This window comes from Sturnus vulgaris, chromosome 3, assembly GCF_052056855.1.
Source record: "Sturnus vulgaris isolate bStuVul1 chromosome 3, bStuVul1.hap1, whole genome shotgun sequence".
NCBI lineage: Eukaryota > Metazoa > Chordata > Aves > Passeriformes > Sturnidae > Sturnus > Sturnus vulgaris.
Window position 1 is genome coordinate 46,645,016 of NC_142245.1, and position 24,245 is coordinate 46,669,260.

Sequence of the window (24,245 nt, forward strand, 5' to 3'; positions counted from 1 at the left end):
GCTTTGGGATTTGATGGAAATCGTTCGTTCTGCTTGGCTCATGGGACTTGTCAGACCCGTATATTTCTGTACTGGCTCCATTGTTTTGATGACAAGCTTGAAAACAAGGAAAGTTAGGCCTTCTATGTAGAGTCCCAGAAATAGAAGTTTTTTTCTTAGTAATATTGAGTGTGTTTCATCACTGTCACCAGACAGAATCTTATTTAAATAGAAAGGGCTTCCAGAACAATAGAGATGTATAAATTTACATGTAACTTGAAAATAGCTGATGGGTTCAGTTTCTTTCAGGCTACTCCCACAAATACGACTGCAGATGTTTTGTTAAATTCTGTACTGAAATAAATTTTCGGAGTCCTCCTATGTTGTGTTGCACTGTTAGTTTCATAAGTTGCACTGTTCATAGTTTTATATTTCACTGTTATGTTTGTATATTGCACTGAGGAAATGGTTTGCCCATGAGCTCCGGGGGGATACAGAAGTTGGTTCAGCCCTCCCTTAGCCCCTCCCCTTTGGCCGTGTCCCATTGGTCACGTGTCTGTTCCTCCCCGCCCCTTTGCCTCAGTGTAAAAGCGCCGCCATCTTCCCCCTCTCTCCTTTTGCCATGTGAGCAACAGAATAAACTGTGGATCACCTTCCCACGGGAGAAAAGAGCCTTCTTTGGTTTTTGCCTTTGTCCTTGAGGATTTCCCACCCCTCTCTGCTCCAGAGCTAGCCAGAGGACTGGAGAGGAAAAAGGGATTCACCTCACTTCTACTTGGATTTTCTGTTAGGCATCTAGTAAATGTGCTAGCATTAAAGTTATGAACACCCACATCTCATTTTTTAACATCAGGCTGCTTTATTAAATGATTGTTTAGGCACTGCTGTGTGAATACTCAGTATACGATTAAAAACTAAATACCTGCAAGTCCATTTAATTGGGAGTTTGGTTAGAAGAAGAACAAAAGGAACTGTGAGCTTAGGAAAATAACTAATAAACTTGCAAATAACTGGGAAGAGAAGTAAAACTGAGGTGAAGCTGCTTATTCTTAGAGACAGAATTCTGTTTGCTGATGCAATTTATTATCCTTCAGTCTTGTACTAATATTTATGAGAGGCAGAAGTTCAGTTTCCATTCACAAGATTACATGGAACATACATGGGTATGAGCAGGTTGTACATTACAGTGGCTTGTTAGCACTGTGTGATTGTCAGAGTAATGACAACAGCACTGACTTTTGCTTCTCAGCCTCTTGCTTCCATTGGACTGTGTAAATAAAATTTCTCTAGAAAATTAAATTGAGCATAATGAATACATCCAGTACCCATGATTCACCTGTGGGTTGGAATACAGTTAGGGTTATTTTTAAATATATTTCAAAAGCTTTACTCAAAATACCTTTTTAATAAAGGGTATGATTATCTAATTTGCAGATTTGCTTCCCACAGAGTAAAATGTAGTTTAATATGCAAATATTACTACAGAAAACTCGTGTACACAATAAATGTAGTTTAAAATGACAGGAGGAATAAGGAATTCTCCAATTTTCTAAATAATCCAGTGATTACTGAAGTAATGGATATGCCTTAAAAATTCCAGATGACTGTTACATTTATTTTAACTTGTCTGATTTTAATGATTGGGCTATTACAAGCCATGATTAAGGAACAATAGAAAAAGGTAATAATAACTTACTGTTTTCTTCTAGTGGTACTGAATCTCCTTTTGAAACGCAATATACAATTTCTATTTATCTATGTAATACCTTTTTAAAAAATTGAACTACTTGCATATTAGGCTGTAATTATGACTGCAAAAAATTTCTAGAAAGAGAAATTAACAAGAGAGCAAATTTGAACATGAACTGGCAGCCAAATCAGTAATGCTTTAATTACTACTGAGATAAACTGGAGTTACTACTATTTACCTTTTAAGTCAGTGAGTATAAAATATTTTATATTCAAATCCATTAAAATACAATGTATTTTGTAAATGTGTCAGAAATGAACTAAAAATAAATTATATTGAATGCTTCCATTGCTTATCAGAATTTTCTACTGATCATATGAGCTGAAGTGATACAGATTCCTTGGATTGTCCAAGGACATTATATACTCTGTCACAAAACAAACCAACCCTCCACTTTGGAATATTACTTAATTTTCTGTGTCTTCCTTAAAAAAATTACTGCACCAAATATAAATATGATAAAAATTGGTGGAAAAGAAGGTTGAAGATGGCCAATATGGTTATTTATATCTGATGAGACCTCTGCTTTTGAGCTGATCAGTTTTTGGGGTTATAGTTTGTGTTCCATTATCAAAATAGAGATTCATTATTACCATTTAACTGTTAGTTAAACTTGGCAGTTTTGGTGTTTATTAAAAGTGCATTGGTGGGCTGTTAGACAGGTAGCAAAATACTTTCTTTAAAATTATTTGTTATTTAATAGCAGAGCAGTCACTGCCAACACATTACACCTGTCCTCAGAAAAGCCTGATGTTGAAAACTAATTGCTACAGGTTTTCCTTGCTGCCACTAGAATATGCAGTTGTTCTCCAGGCTGGGTACTAAAATCTGCTGTGTACTTTGTATGAAGATGTCTTTCAGTAGAGAATGTTAGGCTGCCAGAGAATACCTTTTATTTTTCATACACCGTCCTCTCTGTGTGAGATAATATGAGAGACAATAAGGTAGATAATCAGAGGTCTGGCAAAGACTCTGTTTTTCTTTCCTCATTTTAATTTTATACTTTGAAGAGCTGGAAAAGACACTGTGAATAATTTTTGTTATATTTAAATGAGAGTTTTAAAATTATTGGAATTATTGTCTTTGGTGGGTGTTACTCAAGAGAGGAACCCTCAGTCTGTGTCTGAGGCCCAAAGCCTCGTCCTTTAAATCTGTAGCATTAAAAGCGTCAGCATTGAAATAAAGTGTATAGGGATGAGCAGAGCTGTAACTGAGTTAAATACATTGGCAGGTCTGCATCTGTCCCGTGTTCTTCCATGCTTTGGTTGTTGTACGTGCTGGGATTGATGCAGTCATGCCTGCTGGATTTTCAGTAGAGCAGAGGCTGAGGAGCTGCCAGAGAGGAAGGTCTAATTCACATGCTCCCTGCAAGCATCAGTAGGTGCATCTTTCCTCAGCTCTTAAGGGAAAAACATTTCTCCGTGCGGGCCACCAGGTACCCAGGTATTCATGCAACAAAGATGAGGTGGGATAATGTGCTCTCCCTTTTGGCTCATGAAAAAAAAAACTTATCTCTAACATTTTGCTAGACCGTAAGAACACAGTACTCCTTTCACTTAATTAAAGCAAAATGATCTCATACCTACTTTTTTATTCCCTAGCAGCAAAAAGTTGTTTTACTCACCTGCAATGAGAATAGCTGAAAAATATTAATTGGGACTTCATACCTCAGTTTTAATGGGTAGGAAAGGAAGTGCTCATGGCTGTCTTGAACAATAAGGAGAATGAATTGGATGACGGAGAAGTGTCCTAGTTATGTTGGTTTGATCAGTGTTTGAAATGATGCAGGATTTTCAATATTGGAAAGTATATAACTTGTGGGGTGGGTTCAGTAGTAAAAAATTTGGTATGTCCAAAAGTGTGTGTGAGACATGTTCTGCCAGCAAAAATGCTACTTTAAATAACAGTAATAACACTGGGAATATTGTTAAGGAGACTTTGCTTACAGATGCAGAAAAGGGAGCCTTGGCTCATTTCTGAGCACAGTGTGTGGAGCATTTCTTCTCTTGTTCATACTCTTGTTTGTCAGTCTTCACTGGGTAGAATGGAGGGTGAGCTGCACTGTTGGGATCACTGTGAGGTTTTCTAGGCTGGAGAACTGTCCCTGTGTTTATTCAGTAGAAGCAGCACCTTGCAGCCTGAGATCTTTGAGTGCTCTCTTTTCCTGCTTTGTAAATTAAGGGCTTGTGATGGTACTTACATTACAAAGATGTTTTGAGGACAATCTAATTGGTTGGTTGTTGACCAGTCTTAGCATGAAAATTACTGTTGCAGTGTCTGACTAGCTACGAAAGAGAAATGGTTAACAAGAACACAGACAAATAATTAGAGACCTGATTCTGAAGGAGTTGGCTGAAAAATATTCCATGCCTAAGTATCATTGCATAAGTCACTCAAAGCCTATGCAAAAGAAGATGCTATTAAAACCTTTTTCATCTGGCTGAAGCTTAAAGTACAATTTTACATTAATTTCTTTGAAACATAAGGATTGGAAAATAGTGAAAGATCTATTATGTATTAAACAGAGCTGAATTGCTGTATTTAGTAGGGATGAACAGCAATATAATAAGCTAGTAAGAGTCTGAGGTATTCGGAGTAAACTAACTTTTTTGGGAAGGAAAAAAAAGATTTTGCAACTACCTTTTACAATTTGGCCTTGGAAGTCGCCTCTTCACTTTGTACACAGTTTGAGTAAGTGTGCAGTTTTACAGCTTTACCAGTAAAAACATTCATGGTGTAAAAATCTGAATTCCAACAGACAATAAACGTATTCCTAAACGAAAATATGCAACTTACATGAAAAGAAAATAGAGAAGGAATACGAAAGAATTTCTGGAGCCGAGTAAAGGTGTGTAGGAGTTGCATATTCTATTAACAGAAGAAAAGATCCCCACATAAAATCTAATTTTACTTCGCTACTTTGTACCTTAGACATTGCTATTACAACCCTCTTTCAATTCTGTAGGAATTTTTATGATAGTCTGGAAAATTAACTTTTCAATAGTTCAGTGACATTTTTTTCAAGCATGACAAGTTAAATAATAATTTTTGTAAGATTCTTTAGTTTTTTCCTGGTCAGAGCAGGTTGTGGTGAAGTATAGTTCCCTGCAAGGCTGCGAAGCTGCTGGCTTGATATTGGTACTTGGTGTCCAGTATTTCTGCTATGAAAATTCATCTTGACCTTCATGATAAGGATGAGGTCTGGCTAACTACCAGTAGCCTAAAGACTGAATTTGTTTTCCCTCACAATCTGAGCATAATGTCTGGGACACTTGCTCCATGTGCTAATGTCCAAGCAGACCTGTCATTCCTTTGCTTAGGAACCTTATTCTCTAATTTTCTTTCTACAACTAGTGTTGCTGCTCCTATTCCTTTCAAGGAGCACATCCAAGAAGAGTCTGCCTCTATTCCCCTGTAACCACCATTAGATTTTAAGAGAATGGAAAGATCCCTCTCCTCCTCTCTGCAGACACACAGGAGAGTGTGCTAGTCCTGACATTCATGGTGAGCCTCTGGTGAACTTGGTAAAATTAGTTGGTTTCTTCTTTCTTTTTTAGAAGGGACCTGATAACCCAGGTATCAACTTGCACATGCTGAGGAGGGCATTGCTTCCCCTTACTGGCTAAAACTTAACTATTGCAGGCCAGTATGTGGCTGGATTTCATAGCCTCAGAGATGTTAGATCTTTCAGATCCATGGATAGTGAGGCAAAACTGAGCCACTGGGAAGTGCTACTCAGCACATGTATTACTAATGTGATCTCATGGTTCTTTTACCTAGAATGTTCCACCTGATTTGTCCATCTGCACCTTTGTGCTGGAGCAGTCACTGTCAGTGCGGGCCCTCCAAGAAATGCTGGCTAACACAGAAGAAAAGGCAGAAGGGGTAAGTTATTAAATATTCACCTTTTTTCATCTTGCAGAATAGTACTTCTTTCCTATGGTACCACAGGTTTCATGACTGTCACATGCTTATAGAATGATTGTGTTGAATTTTCCTCCTTGGCTACAGGAATGGTCTGGTTTTTTGGAAATGATAAGCACTTGCAGAGTCCACTGAAGCTTGCTAGACTTGTAAATTCTGTGCTATGTGTGCAAATTCAATGTGCTATGAGTCACTATAGAGTTACAAGGGTGTTTTAATTTGAGAATCCCATAATGTGTCATATAAAGCTTGATCATTTCTTCTGAACAAATAGGCTTTTTGAGCATTCCTGACTATATTGGGTAAGACTGTTAAAAGGTCTTAAAATGAAACCAAGAGCAAGCAAATTCACAGGGAAAAAAATAAAATCAAAAGAACAGCCACATACAGGCAAAAATCACAGTCCAAACCCCAGGATGCACAGTGGTGACTGTGTATGGCCACATGTGTGAAGTAGAGCAACAATTTTCTTTCTGTTTATTCCCAACAGATGCGAGCAGGAGCATGAACTAAAGGAAGTATAAGGGAATGTGTGATAAAGTAATGCTATAGGGCAGAATGCTGTGAATGCAAAAGCATTCAGTTTTTGAATATGAAGTGTTGAAACTTCTCTTTGAATCATAACAGAAGCTTGCAAATTTTCTGTTGCACTGTCTGCAGCAGAGTGCTGGGGCCATGTGTTAAGAGACTATTTGCTTTTAATATAGAGATCAGACCCAGAGAACATGGGAGAATGAGCAAACCTCTCTGCAGAATGATTACAAAATGTGAGCTTAGGTATTCTGTTGGGAACAGGGCAGATTTAAGAGAGCTTTGTAGGGGTCTTAGGTGGAATGTTTGTACTAGTTCTGGACTGTTTTCTGCACTGGATGTGAGTAGAAGATTTTGTAGGATGCACTGACTGATGAGACATACCATGCTTGGTGGTAATCTGGTATTTTCTGGAAACAATTAGTCATGTTTTCTGTGCATAACCATGAAGGTCAGAGCTCTGGACAGTTACACCCATGCCTGAATAACACTGATGGCAGCTGCACTGGTCTACAGTGCTCTGTACTCAAAGGTCTTCTGACATGTTCACAGGAAAGATAAAGCAATAGGAATCTGCTTGTGTCTCTTGCATATTAATATATTGATATTCAAAGAGAACAGTCTTGAAAGTAGTGGTTTGTAGGTGAACACAAGGTCATGTTGTCAATGTCAATATTTTTCTTTTTAATAAGTCTCTGAAAGTCAAGAGTGATGATGAGACTAAAATGACTGAATATGTACTTACTGATAAATTAATAGAACTGACATTTGGTATCTCTATGTAGTTTCTATTAAAAATATACAAATTTTGCCTTTGCATTTATATTTGTATATCATAGGGCAGGTACTTCTTTAGACAGCTTCATATTTGTTTAAAGTACCTGTTAAAAGAAGTTTTAAGATACGAGGTAATTTTTTCTTGCCTGAAGCATTTTTACCTTCCTGGAGAAGCATCAATTATTTTTATTAAAAAAACAGTGATTAATTTAACTTAGCAGAAGAAAGTATAGCAATTTTTTTAGAAATTGTTGATAAAAATTGGTTTCAGCATGACCTCAGTTTTCTAGTGGAAAGAATCCTGTAAAGGGAGGTCTTTTCAGTCCCCAGTTACTTTTCATTACATTAGAAATCATTAAGATGCTGTAATTTTAAGAGATCTCCTTGTGCTGCTTTGCCTTTTGTGTTGTGTAATCTCTTGAATGCTATGTTTATATAATAGGTATTCTTGTTATATAACAGGTAAGTTAGCAGTAATGTAATGGTTGAGTAATATGAACAAAATCTCACGCTGACTTGAGTCAGAACAATAAGCAGCTTTCTTGTGCCTAAGAATAATTGTATGCACTTACTGGATTTACTGCTACTTCTCAATTAGTATGCTCTAAATGTGCAAGATTACTTCTGCAATAAATACCTACCTTTTTAGTGCAAGAATCCCAAAATGAGAATTTCCATACTTTGTGAGATCAGTGAGCCATCTGAGTATACCTACTGGACTCTCCTGAACCACATAAATGCTAGAATCAAAGAAAACAGTGGAAAATTACTGGAATTTCCCAAGAAAGAATGTGTGTAGTGCTCTGTTTCTTCTAGGCACTAAGTAGTTATTTTGTTCTCTGAGGTTTCATCATTCCCCTATAAAATACTACACTTATCTCTGACAATTATTAAAACACTAGCATTCATAGCTTGATTAAATAGTTTTGGTTTGAAAAATAAAACCACAACCTTGTTTATTAGCTTAGGTAGCATTATTTGCACTTTTTATTTTAAAGAAGTAATTTTTTTTTTTTTGCTGGGATCTGGAGTGCTATATGCATGTACCACTTTCATCAGTTCATCTGCAGGAAGGAAACAAAAACCAAAAACCACCAAACCAGAAATAGATAAGGAAAAAGGGAGAAATCCTGTGGAGAGGGAATAGTAAATAATTATACAATGAGGAATATCATCACATAGTCTGGGCTGTGGTGTGTTAGGCAAGCAGAATTACAGGTGCACTGTCCTACACAAGGGTGACCTACAGCCTAGGTATTATTTCGTAATTGTTTTGGCTTGGTTTTCAGTGTAATTTTTTTATTATCAGATATATGATGAAAATGGAAGTCCTTATGATTTTATAAAGCATTTAAAACCATAAAAAGCATTCAGGCCATCTATTCTTAGCCTGGTTGTTATTTCCAGTGAACCTTCTCTGGACCCAAGTGCCTTGTATTTCACTAAAGCTCATTACTTGGAATGATCCTGAGAAAGCGAATCTGTAGCTTCTGGAGTAATTTAGGAATGGTCATTGCAGTCTGTTGGAACTGTGTTTTGCTTCTGATTCTTTTTCCTCTGATTATCTATTTAAATACTTTGATTTTTTTTTTCTTTCTGTAAATGCGTTTTATTTTTTTTTAAGACCTCTATCATCTAGTACTTTATTCTTGTGAAAGTGATTAAATGCTGTAACCAAATCAGTTCCTGGGAATTTTCCCTAATTTTCTTAGGAAATGAAGCCTGGCCATCTATCCATTAGTGCTCTTGAATTCAGTAACTTGTGCGATTTCTGGACAATGGAAAAATATTAGAAACAGGGTTAAAGAGTTCTTCCAGATACGATGAATATTGGGTAGGAGAAAGGGATCTAACTTTATATATCCTATAAGAAGAAAGGAAGGAAAAGTTTTCTGTTTTACATTACCATCAACTGCTCTTGTGCTATTGCACCTTCTGCACCTTAGCTTTCTTTCACTATTCTATGTCGCAAGGACATGGGAAGGAAGATGCCAGGTTTCAGGTGCGAGGGAGGGATTTATAATTTTGTGTCTTCTTTCAGTTTTGAGGTTTAAATGACTTTTTCATAAAAGCTAAACAACAGACCTGTACATTGTTTGCTATTACCAGTCTCACCTTCTATGACAAGGAAAATAATTTCCCTTTGTCCTTCTGTAAACCCAGTAGAACAGAGTATCCACAAGTAAAGGTATGCAGGCATATTTGACATGGAATAATGTCAGGTATTTTCTTAGCCTCAGTTGGTTCAAAAATGATTTAGATTTTGTCTGAAAGGTTTTTCTTTTTAAATAATCCTCAAGCAAACATGCTGCATGAAAAATAGGTATTAAGATAAACGTTTGCCAAGAGGGTGTGCAAATTAAAACTAAGTGCAAGGTAACCTTCATAAAGCCCATTGCTACTATTATTTGAACTATATTTTAGAGGGTTTTCATATGATTCAATATGAATTATTTTTTTCTAATGAGAGGATCTGACTACTCCAAATACCGCTACTCTCCGTATTTATATAAAAATGGGCTAGTTTAAACTTTCATTCTATTCTAATGCTTTTGTCACTTCAAAGAGATAAAAACCAGTTTTGGGCACAGTGACTGGGTACAGGAAATTAAATTAGTTTGGCATTTAAAGGACATTTTCCTGTAAGTGGACAAGCACAAAATCATCTATCATCTATGTTGGCTGGAACAAAAAAATAAGTGCTTGTTATTCCCTGAGTTACACTTGCTTTGCCTGTGTGTTCTGAAATATATCCAACAGTCCCATTATATAAATAATGTACTATTTTTCCACCTTATTACGTCTTATACAGTCCTTCATGATAATTGTAATAAGTGAGACCACTGAAATTTGAAGATTCTGGATTATATTTTACATGCCATACCTGATGAATAGACTATATACCCATGTGTGCATTTACATATGACACACATAAATACAGGTGTATGTGACTTGCTTTCACATGCCAGTGTGGTGTACATCTGTGTGTGGATGGGAGACCTTGTATCCCAAAGAGAGACTTGTTCTTAACTGCACCATCCCATTGGAGTGATTGAGTACTCTATTAATAAGTTGTCTTTTATGGCAGCTTGAATTAGTTTCTGTCAACAGTGGTAAAACATTCTCTTCACTCTGGTCTACCAGAAGACTGGTGAGTTCCAAACCATTCCAGTTCTACTGTTGTGCCATACAACCACAGGAAAATCTTGTATCGTTGGGAGGGTGTAGAGTAAGAGGCATCTATTTTGGTGAGAGTTTCGGGAGCTGCTGTTTGTTGATCTGTGCTTTGTTGTGCCAACACGAGGTGTATACGTGGGCTTTAGTAGTTCAGGTGTATATAGGCGTATGAGACTCTTGTAGATTTTGTTGTTTGTTGGTTTTTGTTTTCTCCAATTTTATCAGTGAAGTGTTTGGAACATTGAATTCCTTTGCTAATGGCTAGGCTTCATGCTACATGAACTGCTCACTACTAAAATCGTCTGCACTTAGAGTGTAATGTGTTTCCTTTGGAATTGTGTTTTAATGACTCCGGCAGGACAGATGCACCAAACTCACTTATCCTCAATGGAACCCAATGGATTTCTCTCTGCTGCTTTCGTGTTCTTTTGCTTCAAGTGTCAGCTTTTTGATTGCTTACTAGAAAAAAATGTAGTAGTGGAATAAGTAAGGATTTCTTTGCATGTCACCTGTCGCAAGAAGGTGATGGTACAAGTAGTTGCAATTTCTGTTTTGAATGAAATAATAAACTAGGAACTAGAATACATCAGGAGAGTGTGGGACTGTCTAGAATTTATATTGAAATAATTTTAAGTGCTTATGCATAAAATCACGTTGTATTTTTTTTTCTGAGAAAGGTTAGTGGGTTTTTTTTTGCTATTTGTCTTTCTAGACTTCATTATACAGGGGAAAAAGATCATCTTTCAGTTGTCTTAGTATGCTTGAAATTTGTTTACTTTTTGGAAAAATGAAATGTAGGGTTAAATCCCTTTTCAGTTTCCTGCAAATTGATCTTAGTTGCTGTATTATCTACTGAACACTTCAATGTGCAGTTGGTTTCATTTTCACCAATATTTATTTGCCCATTTCTGTACTATTCTAATACTGTGTGCCATGAAGATCTGCTGTGCTTGGAAGCCCTATCCTGTCGTTCTGGTTGGTAATGAAGATATGAAACTCTGCCCATGCCACTGTGAGAGCTGGTCTTCCAGAGAGATGGAGGTTCAGAGCTGGAAGCAGGCTGTTGATACTTTTGGGTGTTCTCCTAACCCGTGGGAAGGAGAGCATTGGTCGTGGAAGGAAAAATCTGATTGTGGAATGACGTTCTTGGAGTATTTGGGCACTGTTGCAGTTGAACTTAGGGAGAGCTGTGGTTAATTCAATTCTGCCATTGAAGCGGAATGGGAAAGTGAGGATTAAAACAAGAATTGATCTAGATTCCATGTAGTCCTAGGAAATAAACTGAGAATAGTTGGACAAAAAGTTGCTGACCAAATATAAGCAATGTAAAAGTCACTGAAACTGGCACTTTTATGTATTGAGCTGCTACGAGGACAGCTGAGAAATACTGGCAGAGAGATTAGAATGAAGAACTCAAAGTGTACTGTGTGACTTTTACCTTGGATAAAAAAAAGAAGGGGATTGGTTGTTTTTATGCCTTTTGCCTGTCAGTTCTATAGGTATTATCCCAGTGCTATCTATAAGCTATAGCTTGCTAAAATAAAGTATGGCAGCATACTGATGCTTTTCAGTAAAGATTCCCTGTCAGGTCCTGAAAGAACTTGGAGGGTTTTAAAATGAAATTTAAGCACAGCAGAATTGAAAATGATACAGTTAAATTTGTCTCCTGAACCAAATCCCTTTTGTTTTGTTGTTTTTAATCACCACAGTTGGAATTTATGTGCTAAAGGCTATTTATGCAAAATGATGAAAAGATAAAGCCCACCAAATCCTCACATTCAGATACCGTTTTAGAATGTTAAAGAGTCTCAGGTTTGCTGCTCAATCCTATAAGGCTGAGATAGTGTCCTAAACCACTCATTTTCTTAATGCTAGCAGATGTCTCAACAAAGCTAGTAACACACTGAGTTTTTAGACGAGGCCAGTGTAGATAAGCAGTTGGAATCAATAAGCTAAGCAGTGATTGCTACTTGCATTTTATTCTGATTTTGTTTGTCTTCATACCTCAGGACTGATTTATGCATGTGTTGAGGACCGTAGCTGATGAAAGCTACGCATAAAATAATGTTAGAAATTGGGTCCTAAGTGTCTCAGACTAACCTCTCTGCTTTTTGGGTATTACATTGATTTTAGTGGATTCCTTAAATCTATTGATAAGTTATCTGGGCTATTGTGAAAATTGAACTAATATTTGTGAGGTTAGCTTTATGGTAGTGAATATCATAAAATAGATAGCGTTTAATTGTTTTGTCTTTAAACGAGTTTTTAAATCAATATTTAGTACAATGGTTGCACTACAAGCTGAAATGAAACAGAAGTGTAAGTGACCACCCTCTCTCATCTATGTGTTGCATGAGGCAGATTTGATGTTGAAAAGGTTAAGGGCATGTGAAAGGATGCATCATAAAACAGTGACATTTTTCTGTTTGCCTTAAATTTGTTAACTTTTTTGGTAATAGTTAGCATAACTTTTTGAGAACGCAAAACCCTTATACTTTAGCTTAGTCAAAAGTGTTTTGAGGTATTAAATTGTTCGTGATTAGATATGATTCTTGTCTGCTACAATTCTACTACTACTGATTGTACAAATTGCAGTCTTACATTAATCTCTCAGCTGAGGCAAGGCCTAGATAAAGTGATACTTAAACATTGTATTCTCTTCTCTTGTAATGCACACAGCTGTATGATGAATTATTTGTAAAGCCCAAGACCTTAAATTAAATAAAGTATAACTTTTACTTTTTGGAAGTAATATTTATTCAAAATTTTAAAACAGACTGCTTATACTCAATAAACATCTCATAATATAGATGAAAATTCTCCAGATCTCTATTTGTCTTGTAATGTCTTCTAATAGGGATAGCTTCCTGAAATATTTGCCTATGTTGGTTCAAAATTTTAAAAAGGAAGGGTCCTTTTTCCAACTCGGTGACTTATAATAGCAAATTTAAAGAATATTTTGGTGAGTGGTGAAAAATGTTATCAGTGTTGGAAATGCATAGCAGTGCTACAGAGGCTGGCACTGTGGAAAATGTTAATCATGTCTGCAGTACTGGGTAGCAAGAAACTAGTCTCCTATCAGGCAGCTCCATAGGATCTCAGCAGTTGGAGCTGGAAGATTACACATGGGATTCTCCCTCTTGAAGCGTGCTCAGCCTCCAGGAGTTACTGATACCTTCTGTAGTAATTAAAGAAAACAGCAAACCACCCTAATCCTCAAATTCAGTCAAGATTTTTGTAATGTGAATTTGTTCCTAACTCTCCTTATCCTGCAGGGATCATCACCTTGGGGTGCTTTTGATTCTAATGGTGCTCTGTACGCATCATAGACTTCCTTATTGTTTAAGATTAGATGGGAATGGTCCTCCCCAAAGGGGTTACACTTGAACAACACCAACAAGGGTAGCATTAAAAGAAGAGATAGAACTGATGTTGTGAGACTGAGCAGGGCTGAACAGACTGGATTCCTGTCTTGAACAGGAAATGGGAAGGAATTGAGTTTGGGGAGGGGGTGGGTTCATCTCTGTATTGCTTCTGTGGTGTGTTTGTCAAGAGTTGCTGATAAATGTGCACCATTTCTTGGTGGCTGTCAGTGAACTCTCTTGCTGGGCAGGTCTGGATAGGGATGTTATGCATGAGGATTCATCTCCATGTATGTAATTGCACCTCCCCAGGGCAGTAGGAATTTTGAATCCATGGTAGCTACATTACTGAGCAAATCTATGGTATCTTAGCAAAACTAATAGGTTTAGTGAGAACAGGTGTTATTTCACCTCTCTCTGGAACAAGCATTCCTCTGTGGAGAAATTTTCTTTTGATGCCCAGTTATTCCTTGGTGACTGTTGATTTACTTAGTGTTGATTTACTAAGAAGTTTTCTGGTTTCGTAATGTTTTGCTGGAGAGTCATCAAATTGTTTCAATTATTATAATGAAACAAGAGCCTCCAAACAGGTGAGTGCATCAGTTTTGTGTTTAAGTACTACTGTAGTGTGAAAGCTACACTATTTCAGGTCTGAAGTTAACATACCTGGGTTTTGTTTCTCTCTTACCATAGAGAATTACTATTTTTAAATTACTTATCAGAATGGTAAGAACTCTTGAGTTGGGGGTGGAGGGAAGGAAAGTGAAATAATGGAGGGGTTTAAAACCAGCGGTGTTAGGTAAACAGAAAAAGGATGAGAACGGGGAGCAGCTCTGTAGGCAGAGGTGAGATTCTGTCCCTGGTCTCCAGGTGCCTTATTTGTAGCTGAGTCTGGGACCTGAGCACAGCAGAGAAACCCCTGAGTGAGCAGTGAAACCTTGCCCTTCACAGGGGCACTGACGTACTTTTTCAGTGGTAGGATCACCTATAGACCATGAGCTTGCCTCTGTGTGTCAGGATCACTCAGCTTTTCCTAAACCTGGATTTTAGCTTTTTAGTGTTTGAGTGGCCACTCTTGTGAGCAGGATGTTGTTCCCTCAAGGTTCAGTCAGGGCTGCAGGCTCTGGGACAGAGAAGGGAGCTGCCCCTAGCCACAGCATCCTGTCCAGCCAACCTGCTGAGCTGCCTCTGGCCTCTGTGGTGGGGAGTGGGTTCCACAGCAGCAGGATCCATTTTGGAGTGTTTGCAGGATGTCAGTGGCAGTTAAGGCTCCTGCTGTGTTCCTGCAGGCAGTCTGGATTGATTTCTTCCTCCTCAGAAGCATGTCCAATAAATATGCATATACACACACAAACGCACGCACACACACGCATACATTTAGGTTTAAAAAGAGGGAATATGCTCTCTATTACTCTTACTGACTTCTTTGTATGCACCTGTCCATTTTTCAAGTGAAAACTAAAACCTGTGTTTTAGAGTACTGTCAACATGGTGAGAAGGGCAGATATTATCCCCACATTGTTAGGTTTTTGATCTTGATCCATATTTTTTTTTTACACACATGATAGTTGCTGAGCTCTGAAGATTGTCCTCCCTTTCTCCTGCAGTCTCCTCTTTCTGCCTACACTACAGTCTTTTTAGCATTTACTAGTTTGACAGTTAGTTGCCCTTTAGTCTTTTAAATAATTGTCATTCCCTCTGTGGATTAATAGATAAGGCATTGATTTTATTTTTTTATTTTTTTTTTAATGTGATGCGGGTGAAAACCCAAGCCTTATTTTTCTTTATGGAAATAATGAACTTCTAAGTAAGCAGAGCAAAGAAAAGAAACTTGACAAGAACAAAAGGTATTCAGGCTTCGGCTAGTAAACCTGTGTTCTAATTATGTTGGCTGCTGTCATCTGCTTCAGTTTTGGGAGTCCTGTATTGTTGTATATGATTTTCTGTAGTTAATGCTTGTTTCTGTAGATACTGCTGATGAAGTACTGCAGTACTGCTGATGTGCTTGTAATAACAGTGGTAAATGCAGCTTCCACTCCTGAAGCAGCCTTTGATAGCTGATAGTTTCTTGACAAATATGCAGAACACTCACTTTTTTGGAAAGATGTTTCTATTTTAAAAAAATATTGGGATGAGTCACAAGATAACAGTACGCAAATAGCAGAAGGAAAACGAGAAATTTGGAAATCCTGTTTTTTCCTAGTGGTGATTATTTAGTGTGGTAAATTGACATAGTCTAGGTATATATGACATATGTAGGTCATTTGGAAACAAACTATTTTAGTTATCTGGGCATTCATGCATTTTGGTCTTCCTGTAAAATTCCATTTCCAGGTGGTGTTTGTTTGTTAGAGTATAAGTGATTTACTGGATATTGCTTGGCTTCTTCAAAAGAACTTGTGCATTTGCCCAAATTTTATTAATGTCAGTAACTGATTAAATCCTATATCTGTTCCAAGAAATTTCAAGTGGGGTTTCTTATTATCTCTCCTCAGCCATATGTCACTTATTTATTTAGGTACATTACTTAGGGAAATACAAAACCTTGTCCTAAAGAAACCCTTATGGTGGGTTTGGAGATCTTCAGAGGAATGTTAGGCAGCCAGCATTTGCCTTTGCCCAAAGACCACAGTTCTCTTTCTGTATGCTTTCTTGGTTATTACTGCAAGCAGTATGAGATACCAGTGCTTCTTGTGACTCTCTGAGTATTCCAAGATGCTGCAAAGTATAAAATAAAATTTTTTTAGGGAACTGAGACCTTTGGGTGGAAAAGCAGACTTGCTGAGTTTTGAGACTGCACAGCCTTTTTTGTAGCTCAGATGTCTGACGCTACCCAGTTTGCTGAGTCTTTCTCAACTCATGCATGCCATGGCATGGGCTGAGAGAAGAAATAGCACATCCAATAAGCTTTCTAATAAGATTTCTTCTGAAATTCCAGTATATTTTCCAACTTTTCCCAGTCAAATTCTAATCACTTTCACAGATTAGAATAAAATCTTATACTTCAATATTTTATTGGTTTGATGTAAAAAGGTAAAGAAAAATAATGCCTTAACACAAGGATCTAAAAGTTTGAACAAGAGATTATTGAAATAAACTGATTGGTGGATCTTCATGGATAAATGTAATAATTTCTGCTTAATATCTGATAGTTTATCAGTGAAGTACAAGAATTATTTTGTTACATGCTAAAAAAATTTTCTCTCATTTTACTTTCCTCTTTCTTTTTTTCATCCTAGCATCTTATTTACATTGTCTTTTACCACAGGCCACTCTTTGAAACCTTTTGTGGATGGGATAGGATAGGATAGTGTTTAGGGGCTTTCCATGTAACTTGACATGAAAATCTCCTGGGGATTCAAAAGCTAAAAATATAAATGTTGGTTAAAATATAGTAGAGAAGAAAGCATTTTCTAAATTCTTTCTTACATGCTTATTCTACTTGTATTTAAAGAAGTTAGGAAATTTTGGTTCATACCTATTTCCTGTTTGTAGTCCAACTGCATTTCATAAAGGGAAATTTCCTTTCTTTTGCTTCCTAATTCTGGGAGGATTTTTCATTTCCATCAGTTTCTTGTTTTTCTTTTGGCTGATTGGATCACTTCAAACTGAGAGCAAGACTAGACTAATCAAGAAGTCAGATTTAGCGAGCCAAATATGAGGGAACTGTACTGTAGTTGAAATTTGGAAAGAGCTTCTTGAAAATGGGATTGTGAAAGTCATTATTAAAGGGAGTGATGCAAACACATAACATTCACTCATGTCTAAGTGAAGACTTCAATCTGTGAGGAAGTGCTTAGCTAAAAGCTTCATTTGTTCTGCAGCTTGGCATAACCAAGTAGACTATTACTGAGTTAATTATCTTTCTAATATAAACCTGACACAGATTTTTGCACTGATTTTCGAGTACAGCAATTAAAAACAGGTATCTGTTTCTTTAGCATTGATAGAAAATATTTTTTTTTGTTAATTTCTTTAATAGCTTGTATTTTCTTTATTTATGCTGTTATTTTTGGATCTGCTGCATATTTTTCCACATCATATGAGACTGATTGTTTCTATATGTTGTTGTCCCATTCCTATTAACAGGAGAAACTTAACTTTGTAGCAGAACTGACTGGCTAGTATGCTGCCTGCTTGCTGACACTAATATCCATCTTTTCTTTCCTTCCTTAGTAACATTACTTCTAGAATGTCTGTACTTTCTTCCAAATATCACAATCATTGCCTTTCCCTTGCTGTCCCTTCCCCCATCCCCTCACCCCCAGTCGAATTGCATTAGAGAAGCACTGAAATGGATACAGAAATAACTCATGGACAACATGAGAAAATAGCCATCAAACAAATATTGCTTATTTACAAGTCTCAATAATAGTGGGGCAAAGCATTGTAATTAAGGCTAGGAATTTTTCAGGCTTGTGTGCTTATAAATCTACGTCAGAACTTATTAGGAGAATGAAAGCATTTGGTTGCACACTTTATGTGTGAATCCAAGGCTGAAGTGTTTCTGTAATATGAAAAAATTTAATTTCACAACCTCTACTCCAATAGTTGACAACTTCATTTTTCAGGAAAATGCTGTCTGCAAGATACCCATCAGTTAGGCAACTTTCTAGCTAAATTGCATCATGAGCTTATTAACTCCCATCTAATCATCCAGTCATGGCTGATTAATCACTCCTCCTGGTGCCTTGTTTTATTAAAATCTGTTTTCTGAGCCACTGACCAGCAAACTGCTGTCTAATTTCATGTGTGGGATCGTCTTTTCTGTGGATTAAAGTGAAGCCCTTATCCTCTCATCTGAAGGGCTATGTGAGGGAGTCATCACATGCAAGTGTCTTGCATGTATAATTATCCTTCTGTGTTTGAGAGAGAGGGGAAATGTGTGTTTTCTCACAGAGCTGAAAAGCTTTCCTGTGCTTCTAAGACAGAATGGAGCCATTTTGGGATAGAAATGCAACAGTAGCTGGTGGATTTTTGAATATTCAAATCACCTATCTCCAACTGCGGAACTCTGAATTCATTAATTACTTTGTATTAGTAAGCAGCAAGATAACATAGAGAGCTGGCAGCTTTGTCATTTTCTCAGCATGGGAGGAGGGCGAAAGTAATTTCATCTTTCATGCCAGTGGAAAGAGGTAACACCTCCCATTTCTTTTAATAAGTGTTCTGTATGTTAATGAATAAGCCAAGTTACCAAGGTACTTCCTTAAAAAATAGTATGAAGATTGGCAGTTAAATGCACTCTTGACAATTTAAGCTCTCTGATTCACACTACAGTAGCCTAGTTAATAACCTATTTGAAAGCTAACAGCAGCTGTGAATATGACAGGCTGAAAATGTTTTCAGGTTTGCCAGAAGAACCCCCCACATGTAGGAAGGAAGAGTCAGAAATGAACCAGAGGTTTCTTGATATAACAAACCAAAGCTGTTTTAGTTTCCGAGTACTGACCAGAAAGTTTTCTTAATCAAACTTTTGAGCAAAAAGGCCAAGTTACAGCATCTTATTTCTATACTTTGAGTTTTTCCATTAGTCTAAGGATTGTCTACAGGTACCAATCATAACTCACTGAAAAAACAAAATGCAGTAATTTGCTTAAGAAGTTCTTTGGATAAGTCTTTATCAGATGGTGGTGTGTTGTAAAGAGGGACAGAGCTGCTATGTTGAACAATGTGAGTTTGTACTTACTGCAAGGTCTGCCATCCCAAATTTTTGAGTTTACATGACTTAAATCTTTCTTACTGCAAAGAAAAAAAAGTGACAGAAAGAAGAGGAATGAGAGAAAGAGGATCTCAGTGTTTAATGCAGTGTGGGTTTTTGTATCGTGTAGATAAAAAACATACATATTTGCTACCAGTGGAAAACTCCATGAAAAGATGAATTAGTTTAGTCTTATTCTACTTAAAATACTAACTACTCACAACTGTTTTAGAGATGCCATAGTGCAAATAGGAAGTAAAACAGTAGAAAAGAAAGCATGGAGTTTTTACAGAGAAAGACGTAGTGTCATTTTCTCCTCAGTGCACCTTATGTAGCATCAGAAGTGATTGCTAGCAGGCCATTTCAAATAAGGCATAAAAAGAATATGGCTTGACTTTGATCAACTGCAAGTACTGGAAAAGATCAAGAATGGCAGGCACAGTGTTTTTGCACTCTGCTTATCCTCAGGGTCAAGCAAGGGCAGGAATAAAATCATTATCTATTTCAAATCACAGAATTGTGACATGCAAATACTTCTGGCCTGGCATATAGGCTCTTCTTAGTGTGTGCATTTTGTTTGGGATGAGGATGTATGGCATGAAAGAAAATATTTTTGTTATCCTAGACAAGTTTCCTATTTTGGTGGTAGATAGCAGCAAGGCTTTTTCTAGCCTTACCATGACCCTTGGAGTGCTTATATGTTCGAAGTTTGCTTTCTAAGGTGATGGTCAGTAAAAAATTACCTTGGGAGAAGAGAACTTTACTTTGTTTCTACCCAGTAACATTTTCTGATCTAAGTTGCATGCAGCGAAGGAGTTAAACCAAATAGACATGAAAGCACAGCTCTTGAAGTGTCTTGAAGACAAAATCTACATTGGCAGATAGCCCTGGGCTGGAAGAGAAGGCATATCATCAATTAGCTTGTTAAATAATAAATTCAGGAAGTCAAGGTGTTTATGAAGCTAATCAAGTGTTGTAATAAAAGTAGAATACAATTCAATTCTGAATCTAGTTCAATTCTACTTCTCACCTTGCTTATCTTTATTGAAATTTTAGACAAGGATTTTACTGTATGTTCTCAGTTTCCACAACAGAGAAATGAAAAGACCCTCAATTTTTAAAATACGAGTTTGGTTCAGAAAAATGGGTTTAAGTGGAAGGGAAGATGTAGCATCTACTAGTGGATGTCATACATTTCTTCATTAAGGTTTCATTCACCATCCCAGCTGTGGATCATGGTAATTATTATAAGTATCATGGCAGTTGTCAAGAATGTGATTAGCCAGAGTCAGCTGAGATTCTCCTATACATGGTGAAATAAAATTCCTTAGTGCTATTGTGTGCTGCTCAAGAAGATGAAAGAAAACAGAATACAGAAGCCAGAATTAAGAATGGGAGGTCGTTTTCATAGCTTAAGGTAGCTTATTTTGCCACTTTTGCACTCATAATTAATGCCTCTGTATTAGTGGATATTAGCACATGTTCTGTGAGCTTGTTTTTTGTCAAATTTAAAAAATGAGTTTGTGAATGACTCCTCATAATGCCAACGAGATCCCTCTTTATTTCTCTTCAGTTAGTTCATGGCTTCTTATAGCAAGAGAAAGTAGGGGTAGCAGAATGACATTCCTGCTCTTTTAATTGACTTTTATGTTTGGTTCATGTAGGTCTGGGTATCTGCAGTGCTTGGGAAAAAATGATGAAAAAAGCAGCTTTCCAGTTGGATTAAATGCAATTAAAATGAAAGCTTCACTGAAAAGATTGGAGCTCTGATGTGCCCCTGAAGAGAATTCAGCAAGTGCGGATCACTCTGAAGTTGCTGGATTAGCACAGCAGTAAATTATTAGGTTTTGGATGTATATTCCTCATTGAGAGTTCTTACTAGAGCTACATGAAATTTTAAGGGAATATTAAGACTCTGTAGTATAGTTCTCTCCTCTAGCTCAAGAAGGGAGATTATTTCATCATTCTAAATGCTGTCTTTGATCTTTTGCTTGGTTCTTAGAACAGAACTTTGAATCCTTGGGTTTATTTTTGTAGTGCTACTTGCGTATTTTAGACACCCAGATATATATGGGTGCTGTACCATTTTATTATCCACTACTCTCTAGTTTCAAGTGTCATAATTTTTACTCATTAACTTATGTTGGTGACTACTTGCAAGCAGTAGGCAGTGAAATAATTATTTTGAGTTCAAATTAGAAGCTTTCTGTAAAATCATTATTGTAGTATAACTAGTTCACAGTAACTAAATAAATTCCACAGTTATTATATCCTTCAGTCTTTTGCTAACTCTGATGTTCTCATGGCAAGATAATAATTCCTGTACTCAGAATTGTCATATGGCAATGTACACAATCAATTTTGATCTCCAGTGTTAGACAGGGTCGTGTTCTTTTCTTTTTCCTCAGAAAATCTTTGAGTACCCAGGTACATGAGGAAAGAATATTTCTAAGTAGCACACAGCCTTTGAGGTATATATGTTTTGATATGGATCCTGCATCCTCTGCTGGAGGAAATCTTGTAAATTCAGATACTCTTTGGATAAAGAAAAAAGAAAAATCAATATATACCTACCTAAACATTTTATTTTCCCAAAAAATGTGACTTAATGGTCAGGAGAGAAAATGACCTAGATGAAGAAAAGTTATTGAATTCCAAGGATCTGGATTTTATTTTTTGTGACAAGGCAGAAATTCCTGTGCTCTGTGAAAGAAATGATTGTACTGCTCTTTTGGACTGCGTTTAACGTAATGTATGACTGAAATGAAGCAGTTACTGTGAAATGCCACAGTGAGAGGGAACTTAAGAAGTGACTGCCAGTCCCTGCCTACCATGTCCCCAGCCCTTCCTGAACTTTAAGCCTTCCTAGACCAGTTGAAAGATCTAGACTTCCTAACAGGTGAACAACTCAGAAAAATCTGAGTTGAGTAATTTATGGTAATTTCAATTCCAAGAAACATTAAGCACTCCAAAAAAGAGAGGTAACAAAATGAGGTCTGGTTGAAGAGAATGTTAAAATTCGTTTACTTGTTTGTTCAGTTTCTGGTGTGTATGTGGATTTTTTGTTTGTTTTGTTTTGTTATGTTTCAAATTTTTTTGTCAGTTCTCCTCTTGGATTAATGACCAATGCATATACAGCAACAGAAACTTTAAATCTTGGTGTTTCCTGAATTTGGATGGGAGCTGGGAAATCCATGGGAAAAGGGTTCCTATGGCTTCTAGTCTTGAAGACAGCCAAAGATGGAAGTGTCAGTGTGATTTGAGTGACTCCAGGAGCTCTCCCAGAGATGAAGCAGGAGCACAGGAGGACCTGGGAGGGCTCTGGTGAAGCTCACAGCAGAGGGCCTATAAAATATGGCTGTAATTACAAATGGAAATCTTACTGTGCTGTGCAATGTGCCACACTTTCAGAATCAGATCTCTCTGGATAAATTTATAGCCTTTCCCATGTAGGTGTCAAACTACTGTTTCACAAGTGTACATGCAGTGCTCAAGGCTGTCCTGAGAGACGTTCTATTTAAACATGAATATACCAATGCAGAATTCGTGTGTGCAGTGTATAAATACTTGGAAAATACTGCACGTGACTCATGAAGCTATCTGGTGTCCATTAAAATAAAGTAAACGGACAGTTCAGCAATTATAAGGCAATTAATTGTAAAACTGAGAATGGCTGTTGAGCTTTGAGTGGGTTCTCTCATAACAGTTGAGGCTGCCTTGTTCCCTTGCACTTTGGGACAACAATTTATTCTCAGAGCAAGGCAGTAAAGCATGCATCACCTCTTTCTAGCATTGTCACACAGGCAAATTGATTCCAGTGCTGTTTTCAGAGCATATGCAATTTAACAAAGCAAAAGATGTATCAAAGGCAAGGTAATAAAAGAAATACTTGTACATAAATCTAACTTGGCTATTCCTTACTTCTGTTTTGTTAATTAGCACAGTGTAGTTACGTTTAGATTTAAATCATTGCTTACTTTTATAACTTGCCAACATGTTATAAAATAATTTCTTATCTTGTATCTGTTTTAAAACATTTAGCTGCTTTTGAGGAAGCATTTCTGCAGCTGTGGTTGATTACAAAAATCACAGTAAGATTGCTAAAAAAAAATAGGGGCAAATTAGAATTTTGTGTACTAGCAGCACTGAACACAAACATAAAGCTGCTCTTTAACTGAAATGTATATTAAAAGTGAGAAAGTTTATTTTGAATGGAGCTAGTTTATCAGATGAGAACTAAATACATTGCCTTTTATTACAGTAATTTCACAAGCAAGTTGACATTCAGATATTACTGGTTTTGAAACTTGCTCCTGTTTTGCACTAAGCCATCTTAAATTATTAAACTTTTATGTGGCATCTGCTAACAGAAGGTCAATATGTGCCCGCAGTAAAACCACTGAAGGCATGATATTCTGCAGTGTTTTCTGTGCAAAGTCCAGAGACCAATCTACTTCAGATATACTGCTCTTAGTGCTAAGTATTTAATAGGTAGTGGCATACTAACTGTTCTAGTTGCTGAAGTATGTTCTAGTAGATATTCACAATCCTTTCTGAGACTGTAAGATAGTCCAAACACCTTTTGGAGAGAATAATTTAAAATGTTTCTTTAATGGGTCCTGAAAGAGTTTTGTTAATATAAAACCTAAGCTTTTGGAGTTATTCTCACTTTCCCCATAGAAGAAATGGATGACATTTTAATGTGCTGTTCTCTGTTCTTATGCAAGACACTCTCATATGCTGCAGGTTGTAGGGTCAGGAATTGACTGGTACCCCTAATTTTGACTTATGGCATTCTTTAAAATGGCAAACCATTAATAGCAGCAATGAAACCTTTTCAGGAGAATGATGTTCACTAATGACAGAGCTTTACTCAAGAGGAAATGGAGATACGATTTGTAGGATACTGTGTTCTGCATTTTTGACTGGTTGGTATTGAATATAGTGTGGAAATAATTCAGCATCAGTCTTCCTTTCCTGCCTCTTATCTGATTTTAGATGGACATTTTTGGCTTCTAGAATTTAGAATAATCTAGAATTATTT

General features: G+C 36.8%; 1 protein-coding gene across 10 annotated transcripts in view; it reads left to right on the forward strand.

Moving 5' to 3' along the window:
• The window catches only part of RYR2 (ryanodine receptor 2), a 377,449-nt gene that overhangs the window by 104,035 nt on the left and 249,169 nt on the right, over positions 1-24,245 (forward strand). For all 10 annotated transcript variants that reach the window (XM_088161537.1, XM_088161539.1, XM_088161542.1 and 7 more), the window contains exon 3: positions 5,510-5,614. In XM_088161537.1, coding sequence (XP_088017663.1) covers positions 5,510-5,614 — 105 coding nt within the window. The remainder of the gene's footprint in view (positions 1-5,509; positions 5,615-24,245) is intronic.